We start from the raw sequence: 12677 nt of genomic DNA, 5'->3' as shown, positions 1-12677 counted from the left end.
GAAAAGTTCCCTGTGTTTGAAATTCTTGGACCCAATGTCAGAAATGCAGAGCTGAGCCTGGGGTGTGGTTCAGTGGCAGATTGCTAACCTCACATGGACTTGGTCCAAAAAAAGAATGCTGGTCCACTTCGTTCCTGCATAGATAAGCCTTGACGTGAGCTTCAGAGCCAGCCCCAAAAGAAGGGAGGGTCTTCAGTAACGCCATCCTACCTAGCAGGACCACAAAGGCACCTTCCCACAGTCCCAAAGGCACCCCTCCGGCCCCATGCTCCCTCTGCCTGGACTGTACCCCCTGCCATAGCTGGTTAGAAAACCCCAACTCTCGCCTCCAGCTGGCTCAGACACCACCTGCTCTTTCCTAACAGGGTACAGACACTGAGTAGGGCCTGGAACCCAAGCTGTCGTGTTGACCTCTGAGCTGGAGTAGGGTTTTCAACCTCTGTAGGCCTCAGTTTGCCCATCTGTGCAATGGGAGAAATACCAGGACTCTGGGGGGACTTTCAGCAGTATTTAGTGGCCACATAAGAACTGGCTGGTGGCTCTGGTGGTGAGGATATTGGAACCCATCAACCTAGTTGCCATTCTAATGAAATATAGTCACAGCTGGACATGGACAGGCTGAGTGCAGGCAGGAGCTGGGCTGCCACTTCTCAAACTAAACCTTTCATAAAGAATGACTTGAGGGGCTGAGCCAGGCCCAGGCCTCCTTCCCCATGCCTTCCCTCCACTCCTTCCTCCTCTGGCTTTCCAGTCCTCCCCAGTTCCACTCTGCCTTCCTTTCTCCCTGCTCCTTTGCCCACAGCAGTGAGGCATTTGCCCCCATTCCCAAGAACACTGCCAGATGGGCCAGCTCTGCCCTGGAGCAGCCTCGAGTCACACGTGACTAAGGATGGGCCTTGGCCTTGACTTGCAAGGTTCTGCAGGTGACCCCGAAGTCACTCAGCAAGACCTAGTCCCAGGGAATGTGCAGTTCAACCAGGTATCAGGAGATGTCACAGGATGGAAATTCAAGTGGTATTTCACTAAGAGGAAACATCACAAGTATTTGCCACTGATGAAGCTGGAGTTCAGCAGAAGCAGAGAAAAGAAAATTAGCATTTTTCCTTTGTTCCTGTTCTGGGGAATCTCTTACCTTTGGTGAGTGAAATGAAAAGTAAATTAAAAAAAATAAAAATAGCTGGGCACCAGTGGCTCATGCCTATAATCCTAGCTACTCAGGAGGCAGAGATCAGGAGGACCGCAGTTCAAAGCCAGCCCGGGCAAATAGTTTGAGGGACCCTACCTTGAAAAAACCCATCACAAAAAAGGGCTCATGGGGTGACTCAAGGTGTAGGACCTGAGTTCAAACCCCAGTACTGCAAAATAAATAAGTAAATTTTAAAAAATAAATAAATTAGTAAATCATAAAAAATAAATAAGTAAACTTCCTCTGTTCAGGAGCCATGCTGGGGCCCAAAGAAACAAAACTGACCAAGGTGAAGATGCTGACCACAGATGTGGACTGGGGGAGGGGGCAGGGGACTGGGAAGGGGGATGACAGATTTCCTTGCATGCAAGGCCGGGCCTCTCATAGGTCTGAGGAACAGTGCCCACCCCTGACTAGTGTCAGACAGGTCAAGAAACACCAATTTAGGCTAACAGAGATATCTAGACAGCTCATACAGGAATGGGTAGCCTGGTTAAAACGACAACAAAGAGCAAGTTCAAAAAAAAAACAGCACATAGAAAGTCTCCAGAACAGCAAAGATCTGGCATTGCTGGAACACATGGTAAAAGTGAGGGGTTTAGGGTTGTGGATGCAGCAGAAGCCTTGCTCACTGCTCGCCATCTGCTGAGTGCATCCTGCTCGACTGTGCTGGAGCCTCTGCTGTTTTAAAATAGGGGACAGCAGAGGACTAAGGCGCTGAAGAACCTTCTGGTTGGCAGAATGGGCCATGGCCAGGAAAGAAAGCAGAGATTCAGGAACCCGGTTATTATCAGAGAATGGGCAGGCCTGGCCTGGACTGTGGGCTATGGACTGGGCAGTAGGAAAGAGAGCTGGAAACAGTCGGCTAGGGGACAAGGACACCAGGGAAGAGGGGAAAACCAGGTGACATCCTGGTTTCCAGCCTGAAGACAGGGTATAAGAAGACACAAGCAGAGAAACAGGTTTGGGGTGCAGGGGCACCCATGGAGCTCAGAAGAGATGTCCCTGACCACTTCCCCTAAATTCTTCAGCTGGGAAGAGTCTGACAAAGGTCATCAAGGGGGACCTGACAAGGTGATCATTCCTGACAGTTGTCACAGGACTTTTGGAAAAAACTAAAGGGGTAAAGTGTGGAAATCAAGGTTCCTTGCAAAAATATCAATCACTGACTTATTCAGTCCCATGGAGGAGACAGCCTGGCTGGCCACTGAGAATACAGCTTTACCAACAAGGACTCTGTGTATGACCAGTGTTGGCCCAAGGAGGGTCAGAGAACTGACACTGATGGCCCCTTCCTAGCTCAATTCAGCCAGGGGGGGTCAGTGCACAGTGCCGGGCAACCCAGCAGAGTCGCATGTCTGGCAGGGCTGTGGGGCTCTATGGGGCACGGCTTGTTTGTGTCCAAGCAGCCAAGAAGAGACAATGAAACTATTTCTTCCCCTCTGCGGTGCCACCATCTCGACACTGAGGGCATTGATGGGCTGGTTACCATGGGAACCTGAGGCTGCCAATCCCATCCCACCGAGCACAAGGCTCCCAACAGCTGATGGTTATTCAACCCTGTTCCTCACAGGGCTGGACAGGAGGACTTGCCTCCACTATGTCTTCAAAACCCTCAAAGAGCAGAGGCCCTTGGACTCCAGGAAGACCCTTGATTTGATGGAATAATGGAAGCCATGATATCTGAGGCGTATATGATGGGATACAGGGCATTGCTGGGCCACACAGGGCTCTTGCTCAATGTGGAGCTGACCTGACCCGAAAGCACAGAATGGTGCCACAGGAGGGTGTCTTTATGCACAAGTACACACAGGAGGGTCCAGCCTGCTTGGTAAACCCAAAGGCAAGGGATTAATAAGATAAAAAAGCGGTGGGTGGAGATGGCTCAGGAACATGTAAGGACAGAAGCCTGATCTTGTTCCTTCGTAAAACAGCCACTGAGAGAGGGCACGCGACACACACTCACTGAACAAATGGGTGAGTACATGTCTCTCAGCCACTGGCTGTGCTGGTGTGACTGACTGCCCAGCCATCAAAGTGGTGTTGGAATTGGGAACTGAGAATCAACTTTGGACTGACTCTCTCAGGAAACCCCGAGTCCAGAGGCAGACACAGACAAGCCAGCAGGCAATAAACACCAGGGTGACAGGGACTCAGAGCCCAGAGAAGGGCATGTTCTCTGACAGAGGAAATCAGTGGAGCCCTGATGATGGAACAGAGGAGCTGAGGACTAAGCAGGTGAACGGGGAAACCACTGTAGGCAGAGGGACAGCACAGGAAAACCTAAAGGGTGGTACTAGTGGGAGGGGGAGAGTGAATAGAGAGGGCGAAAGAGGGCGAAGATAGTCAAGTATTTAATATAACTTCTATGAAAATACAATGAAACCTGTTAAAATAGTTTTAAGAACAGGAGAGAGGGGCAAATCTAACTACGATACATTGTAAGCATATATGGAAATGTCACAACAAAACTCTCTGTACAACTAATATACACAGATACAAATGTTTTAGAAAGAAAAGGAAACAGAGGGGAGAGGAGGGGAGGGGAGGGAAAGGGAGGGAAGGGCCCAGGACTGCACTGGGCACTGACATGAGAAACAGTGGGCCTGAGAGCCAGTCAGGAGGGTGAAGAAATGGGTTTGGTTACAGACCAGTTGGGAGGCCCCAGGAGTAGGTAGAAACCATAGTGACTCCCAGGTCTCCAACTTAGGCACCCAGGTAGAAGGTCCCTCTCTGGAGACAGGGACCCACACAAGGAGGTTTGCAGCAAAGGGTGGGCAGCTTACAAAGGTATTGTGCAGTCTGAGTGACATCCCAGAAGGGCTGAATGAGGCTCAGTTTATTTTTTCCATCCAATATGGAGAGATGGTGAGTTTTAATGCTAACAAGGAGCTCAACTCTCCAGGATGTGCAGCTCCACGTGTGCACGTGTGTGCACGGCCAGGTGGAGAGAAGGAGAAGCAGTGGCTGTGGGATCTGTGTAGTTTCATCTGTCCCTCAATTCTCATTTCAGCAAGGAGCTGAAAGGCCTTAGGTCATTGCATGTCTTACCCTTGACAGAGAGCAGGGACAAAGGCTAAAGGTGATGAAGGTGGAAGGCAAGTTGGAGGGCTCTGGTTTTGGGCACTGACCTATTAGCCACCAATCTGTCAGAACCTAACTGTACCTAAAGCCTCATTGCCAGTAAACATGCCTGATGACACCTCCCTGGAGGGTTGGAAGGAAGCTTCCTGAGTTCTGGTCAGTGCCAAGGTCAAGACACAGACCCTAGAGCCAGGAGGGAGACAGGAGGGAACCAGGAGGTACCCAGAATCTCTGTGTGCAGGGCACTGGGAGGAGAAGAGGAGGTGTCTGCAGCCTGGGTGGGCTGGGCTACAGAACATCGAAGGAACTACTTTTTTGACAGAAAAATGTGTGCTGAGGCTCAGAGACCCCACAGAGCTCAGCATGGTCCTAGGATGGCAGAGAGTTGCTGGACACTGGAGAACAGTGTCTGATCTGCCCTGTGTGGCGATGTGGCCACCCAAAATGCCAGGCCAGGCACAAGTTTCCAAGCTCCTGATGCTGTCAACAGCTTGGTGTTTCTGACTTGTTTCCTGGTTTCTGCCTAGAGGAACTCAAAGTCTTCCAGTGGACTGGACAGCTAGACCATCTGCATGGGGCTGATTCTAGGGCTGCCTTTGGACTCTGCCTTCTGGGGCCTTCCTGGCTCTGCACCCAGGAGCCCTACTCCAGTCACTGTATCTCCACACTAACCCCAATTACATAGGAGGGCAGTTACTCAATTAAAAACCCTGTCCACTTAAATCTGTGACCATCAGAGCAAGGTTGTCAAATGTGACAGTATGCATAAGCTTCAAACCCTAATCTTATCTGGGTCCCCCAATTCACACCCAGGACCTCTCCCAGTCCAGCTGCACACATGGTCTCAGAATATCAAGACAGCCTGAGACCAAAAATGAATACTCAAGAACCACGTCACAGGTGACTGCTATTCTGGGCTTCACCTTGTGCCTACCAAGCCTCCGACACTCTGGCCACAGAGCCAGACGGTTATTTTAACACTTGGTTAAGGCTTCAGCTGGTTTTTCATTGTGAGAATAAGCTGTCTGCAATGTGACAACTTTCCTCTGTTGACAAATGAATTCTACAGGCCCACCTGAATTTCTGGGCCAGGTATGGCCTGCTCGGTAGCTATTTTAAGTAAAACTATTTAAGGCAAGTTCAAAATCATTTAAGGCTCTTAGATCTTTTAGGGCTCTGGCAGCCAGCCTGCCTTTTTATGTTCAGACTCAGAACCAAGAAATTAGCTCAATACCCCAGGCAAAGCAAAAATGCAAGGGGAAGCATGGGGTCCAAGTGCCACCCCTCAAATAGACATCATTTTCAAAGCTGCATGGCTGAGCACTATGATCGGGTTATGAGACTATCTTGTTGCACCCTCTCCAAGTAAACAATTTGCCCTTTCTTGGAGTCACCAATGTCAAAAGTAACCAAGCCCATGAGTTAGAACGAGAGTTCTTCCGCCAAGAAACGGGTCGAAAGAGAAAGGAACACAGTAGAGAGGAAGGACATGGTCAGGAGCCAGAGTTCCTGGGTTCTGGGTGCAGCTCCAAATAGCTGTGTGATCTGCAGCCAGCTATTCTGTTTCTCTGGGTCACCATTTTCTTGATTAAGTGGATTGGTCCAGCTCGGAAGCTCTAAAACAGGAGCTTCTTAACCTGGGCCCAGAGGCACCTATGCATCCACAGATGTGGTTCAGGGCATCCAATAACACCATGGTGTGTGTGTGTGTGATGTACATTTTACTTCTCTTCCCTTAACATGTCATGTGTATGTGAATATATCATATGTGTATATGCAGTGTGCATGCAAGCATATGCATTGACAGATGTATTCTGATATGAAGCAAGCAAAGACATTTTTGCATCCAATCACACACATTCATGTTTGTATATAGTTAGCATCCAAGCAGGACTGGTTCTCAGAGCCATGTGGATACAGAATCGTCAAGTCACTTATATAAAATGCTGTAGTGTTTGCATAGAACCTACACACACACCTCCACCTGCTTTAAATCATCCCTAGATGACTTATAATACCTGATACAATGTAAATGATATTCTTTATTGTTTAGGGAATAATGACAAGAAGAAAAAGTCTGTACATGTTCAGTACAGATGCAATTTTTTTTCCCAAAAACTTTTGATCCAGGATTGGTTCAGGTCAAAGATATGGAACTGGAAGATACTAGGTGGGTGCAAGCGCACGCATGTGTGTTTGATGAATTCAAACGCTATAGATAAATTTGCAGTTCCTCTCCCTGGTTTCTTTCCCCTTGCTCCCTTCCCAGAGGCCACTGCACTAAACTTTGATGGAAATCCTTGCAGTTCTTTCTTCCGAAACTTTTACTACATCTGTAAGCATTCATAAATAACACATTATTACTTTGTATGTTTTCTTAAGTTTATGTAAATACCATCGCACTGGACCATTTGCAACTTGCAACAATAGTTTTGAAATTTACCTAGGTAGACATATATCTTGACTTATTCATTTGGAACACTATATAATGCTTCACGGTGTGACTATTTTCCCATTTTTCTACAGATAGATATTTAGGTTGCTCTTTACCTTTATTTAAAAACAAGTCTCAATGCATAGTCCTATACCAGTCTCCCTTTGCACAGTGCAAAAGTTTTTCCAGCATAAGCAAAGATACAGACTTGCTGGTGTGATGCACACTTGGCATGTACCCAAAATGCTCTCCAAAGTATATATACCAATTTCCACCAGCAGCTACTGAAAGGTCTCTGGTCTCATTGCTCTGCATCCTTGCCAACACTTGACACTGATACTTTTCCCCATCTGCCAATCTGATAGGTATGAAATGGTATCTAATGTTGCCTTAAGCTACCAGCCAGGAATTCCCAGGAAAGCTGGCATCCTTTCTTCTGTTTATTGGTCATTTGAATTTCCTTCTTTGAATTATCTATTCATATACTTCCCCATTTTTTTCTATCCAGTATTTATCTTTTTCTCATGGATTTATAGTTTTTAAAATAATCTGTACTAATCTGTTTATTATATAACTTTTTCCTATTCTATTACTTTTTCAACTCAGGATACCTTTGTTTACATATAATTTTTTATTCTGATGTATCAATCTCTTCCTTTTTGAATTTGTTTAAGAAATCCTTTCCTTTTCCCATGTGGTAAAGATATGTCTCTGCAGACTGGAGGTGTGGCTCAAGTGGTAGAGTGCCTGCTTGTAAGCATGAAGTCCTGAGTTCAAATCCCAGTTCCACCAAAAAAGACATGCCACTATATTTTCTTTTCTTAAAAAGATTTTTATACCTATCTGGAATTTAGCACTGTGTAATGTGAACTGAAAATGGAATTGTTTCGTTATGGGGAGAAGCTGTTCTCCCAGAACCATTTATTAAATAAGTGACCCATCCTTCCCATCCATTGGTCACTCTTTTTTTGCTCGTGCTCACAGATTCCCATGAATACTTGAGTTTGAGTCCATTCCACTAATGGGCTGGATGTCACAGGGCCAGTGCTGAACAGTCATGATGACCCCAATGCCCCTCCTGTTCCTTCTCAAACTTTTCTGAGGGATTCTTGGAACTTAGTGTTCTACACCAATTCATGTTTGTGGATTTCATGCTCCACACGCAATTCTGTCGAGGCTTAAAGAGGATTGCAGTGAATTAAGAGATTAATTTGGGGGCAATGGTGGCACTCAACCCTCCACATGCACATAATGTATCTCTCTTATTTATTCACTTTCTTCTTAATTCTGCATTTAAATATTCATATATTTTGTAATTTTCAGGGGCTGGTGACATAGTTCATTGGTAGGGCACTTTACTTTCCTTGTATGCACAAGACCCTGGTTTCAATCCCCAACACCTAAAAAAAAAAAAAAAAAACCCTGACATTTTCTTTTTAAGATTTATTCCTAAGTATCTTAAAACTTTTATGATAGAATGAACCACAATTTCTTTTACTTTCTCAGATGTTGATATTGTACAGGTAGCTAATGGTTCTTTTTTTGGGGGGGGTACAGGGGTTTGAACTCAGGGCCTCAGGCTTGCTAGGCAGGTACTCTACCACATGAGCAACTATGCCAGCCCTTTTTGGTGATTTTCTTTTTTTTTTTTTCGAGATAGGGTCTCCTGAACTATTTGCCTGGGGTGGCTTCCAAAAAAGATCCTTGTAATCTCTGTCCTTTGGGTGGCTAGGATTATAGGTGTGAGCTGCTGGCACCCAGTTCTACTGGTGTTTTACCCACCTGTGCAATTCTATCATTAGTTCTAAGCATTAATTTCTAGGTTTCCTGGGCTCACTCATGTAGTTTTGTCAACTGTCAATAGCTGTCAATTAATTCTTCCCACCTTTTAGTCCTTTCTTTAAAAATCTTGTTGTATGCTGGGTGCTGGTGCTCACACCTGTAATCCTGGCTACTCAGGAGACAGAGATCAGGAGGATCACTGTACAAAGCCAGCCCAGGCAAATAGTTCAAGAGACCCTATCTCAAAAAACCCTTCACAAAAACAGGGCTTGTGGAGTGGCTCAAGGTGAAGGCCCTTAGTTCAAGCCCCAGTACCACCAAAAAAACCTTAAGAACACAGCCTTAAGATGGACAGCAAAGCCAAGGTTGTACAAAGCATAACACTAACTGCTCAGGAGGGTTTGGAGAAAGAGTCACACAAAGACCAGAGAATGCAACAAGAGACAAGAAGCAGGAAGCATGATGGCCAGAGTGATAACCCGCTAACCATGTGAATGCAAACAGCTTCCCTCCTTGCTATGCTCCCGTTTACTCTTCTATAAATCAAAGCTAATAACATCTACATCTTATTTATGAGTCACAAATTCTCCTGGCTGAAAAAAGGCAATAAGATTTTTAAAACATTAGGCTCCAAACCTTTTCCACATTAGCAGCGCACAGAAAGGTGGTCTGGGAATAAGAAGCAATAGGCCTTCCTTGAGTGACAGTCTCCAAGCCTTGCAGTTAGATAGCTCCCATCTCCATCAGTTTGTGACTGCTTCCAGTGTCCCCTGCCAGCACAAGGCCTACCAAGCTCAGTGACCAGGCTGAATGGAGTCCACCCTGACTGCACTGTGCCTAATTAGGGAGCCCCTCAGAACCACCCCAGAATATCCCAGGGGGAAAGGATGCACGTAGGGAGACCCTCACCCACAGACAAAACTAGGAGAGTAGGCATCAAGCCTCAGCAACTCAGTGATGCAAAAGGCCAGCATGACCACGGCTTGGGGAGAAGGGGAGAGAACTGTTGTCCAAGAGCTCATAGCTCAGCATCAACTCATCTCTGCTTTTTTAATTATGGGAGCCCCAAACCCAGGCACTTTGTCATTTACTGCACAGTCACTTTTAAGCCAAGTGTGGGGGTGGGGAGGACTCACCCCTGTAATCCTAGCTACTCAGGAGGCAGAGATGGGGAGGATCACCGTTTGAAGACAGCCCAGGTAAATAGTTCACAAGACCGTCTGTAGAAAAAAACCCATCACAAAAAAAGAAAAAAAGCCTGGATGTTGTGCTCAAGGTATAGGCCCTGAGTTCAAACCTCAGCACCACAAAAAAAAAAAAAAAAGAAAAAGAGTCGCTTTTAGTTGAAGACAAATTGTGAGGCTACCTGGACAGAGCAGTGAAGAATGGCAGGTGCCTGGTCTCTAAGCACCTTCTTCAGTCCCAACCATCAGTCAGGGAGATTTGAGAGGTACAGAGAGAAACAAAGTCAGTGCTACCCAAAGGCAAAAATCTTCAATCACAAGATGTTTGAGGAGACCTGAATGGCCGGAATACTAAATCCACAAAAGATGTGATTGGTGTGCTTTTAGATGAACTCTGACCTGTCTGGTGAAGGTGGCTTCGATCAGCTGACCCCACCCTTCCAGGAGGAATTCTACCTCTACAAGCGACTGGGGATGCAGAAGAAATATCACTTAGATCAGGGCCACACCACACTTTGCTGGCTTCTGTCACCGATAATGATGAAACTACATTTTAATGCTGTTTGGCACCAAGGTTTTGAGTTATGAGGCGGCACTTCCCTGTCACCTCACTTGCTCCTCTTGATGTGTAGTTGTAGATTCCTTAGCTGTACAGAAAGGTTCCCTGCTGGGCACACACTTCAGTTCTCTGAGGCCCTCCACCAGCCATTAATCAGGATCAATTTGCCCCATCACCCAACTTTTTGCAGGGTACACAAAGGGTGCAGAGAAAGGGTCCTGCCTTGGCAGTCCTTGGTGCCACACCACCTTAGTGCCTAGATCTTGGCTTCTCTTGCTAAATGCAACGGTATTTACAGCCAATGCTTGGGGACTGGGAGCTGCTCCTGCCTCCAGGGACCAGTGCTTCGCTTCCAAACCACACTGGGTGTCCCAACCTCCGCACGTGGAATGCAGTTACCATCCCCACACGTGATCAAGTCAGGGAAATGACTTGCCTAAGGTCACGCAGCCAGAGTCCAAAAACAAAGCAATCCCCCTCCCTCACGCCTAGTTTTTAAACTCAGGGTCCCCTGTCTCTAGCCCCAGGGACAAGCTGCTGGGTCCTGCACTGTCCTGAGAGGCCTTCTGACCCCTGACCGGGACCTGAGTCCTGGCACAGGCACAGGCAGGATGCCCTGCCTCCAGCAAGGGAGGGCTGGCCCGCGAGTCACCTGGCCACGCGCGCGGGTCGCCAAAGAGCGGCCGGCCACCCTGGCGCAAGCACGGAGTCCAGGCACCCACGCCGCTCGTCGAGGACAGAGTGGCAGCGTGGAAGAGCCAGGCTCGAGGCCATGAAGCACTGGGTGGACGCTAGGGACAGCACCGGTGGGCAGAGCGCGACGTCCCCCTGAGAATCCACACTCCCGCGCAGCCGGACAGGTGTCCTAGGGCAAGCTTCCCGCGGACGCCCACGCGGGCCACCTGGTCCTCCCGAGCGTCCCACGCGCCGCACTCGGAGTGCGCGGGCCGAGCGGAGAGGGGACAGAGGCGCCCCCTCGCGCGGGGCTCAGCCCGCCGGCCGCCGGCAAAGTTTGCGACGCGCGCGGGGCCGGCCGCACTCACCTGGCCCAAGTTGAGGTAGCCGTGAGCCGCGGCCACGCGGTCGGCAGCCGCCGGGCCGCCCAGCACTTGCACTGCCCAGTGGTTGGTGTAGACGGGGCGCGGCGGCGGCGGCGCAGAGCAGGCGGCGGGAAGCGCGATCAGCAGCAGCCAGCGCCAGGGGCGCAGCGCGAGTGACCGGGGCCCGGGGTCCCCGGCGTCCCCCGCGCCCCCCGATCGCCCCGCGCCCGCGGTGGCGGCCGTGGCGTGGGCGGCCCGGGGCGGTGGCCGGGGCCCGGGCGCAGGCGGCGCGCGCGGAGGCATGGCAGCGGCTGGCTCGCGCGGCGCCCGAGCGGCGAGTGCGCCGGGGGGTGGGGTGCCGCCTTTTAAAGCCGCTCAGCGCCGGGGAAGCGCCGCCGCCACCGCCGCCGCCGCGGGCGGGAGCGAGGGAGGAGGAGGAGGAGGAGGAGGAGGAGGAGAAGGGAGGCGGCCGCGGCGCGTTCCCGCCCGCGCGGCCCGGTGGCGCCCCTGGGCCCGCGATCGTGCGGCCAGGCCCTGGGGACCGGGACCCAGCGTGGGGGGCAGGGGGGACGCGCGCAGGGGTGGCCGGAAACGCCTCCCACCGGGGAACTTAGCGCTGACTTTAGGGCCCTCGGGACACAGGGTGAGCCCCAGTGGCAGCCTTGGCCCTGAGGGGTTGTGCAGGGAGCCCCGAAGGCCTTGGGGGCACCCCCAGGTGAGTCCCCTGGTTCCCCTGAGATCGGTGTCTTCGGGCTGCTAGCGCACCTGGAGGCTGCATTCACCTGGTGGGGTTCCCGAAGCCGGGCAGCCTTGCCTACCTTCGTAGGCAGAGTCCTAGGGGAAAAGCGCCCAGAAAAGTGCTGAGGGGGTGGGAGAGGTGGGGAGGTCCCAGGACCAGGCCTGATTGAAAGGGCACGCTGAACTGGACTAAAACATTTGACGGAATACAGTGGGTGTCCGGGGACACAGTTTTGGTAGAGCACTTAGGCTGCAGCCCACCTGGCCAAAGAGGCTGTGCACACTGCACTGCCCGGCTCATCGCTTGATCTTGGGCAGTTCCTGGCCTTGCCACGTATGCACTCCACCTGTGAGAGGAGGGTCGCGATCGTATCTGCACCACAGAACTGTTTTGAAGATGAGGTCAGCCCTTGCCCCAGTAATCAGCTGAGGATAATGGTTTGTTTTGATGAGCCCAGGGCCGGCCACGTGGTAGGTGTTCACTGCCTTATATACACTCCTCAAAGCGCCTACTGAGCGGAGACCCGGCAGTGGGAAAGTGAGTTGAATCATCCTCACCCTGCCGCCTGGAGCAGCCTGGGATCCAGTAGATAATTATTGAAAGCACCCCGGAGAGTTTTGGAACCGTTCACACCATAAGAAAATAGCGATAAGAGGTGAGGATGGCTGC

The 12677-nt window shown here is 50.1% G+C and overlaps 1 protein-coding gene across 2 annotated transcripts in view; it reads right to left on the bottom strand.

Annotated features, from left to right (window-relative positions):
* Pcsk6 (proprotein convertase subtilisin/kexin type 6) overlaps nt 1-11572 on the bottom strand; it is a 182607-nt gene extending 171035 nt beyond the window's left edge. For both annotated transcript variants that reach the window (XM_074061558.1, XM_020161715.2), the window contains exon 1: nt 11273-11572. In XM_074061558.1, coding sequence (XP_073917659.1) covers nt 11273-11572 — 300 coding nt within the window. The remainder of the gene's footprint in view (nt 1-11272) is intronic.
* Nucleotides 11573-12677: the final 1105 nt, after the last annotated feature.

This window comes from Castor canadensis, chromosome 19 (genome assembly GCF_047511655.1).
Source record: "Castor canadensis chromosome 19, mCasCan1.hap1v2, whole genome shotgun sequence".
Taxonomy (NCBI): Eukaryota; Metazoa; Chordata; class Mammalia; order Rodentia; family Castoridae; genus Castor; species Castor canadensis.
This window is presented reverse-complemented; position numbering and strand designations above follow the sequence as displayed.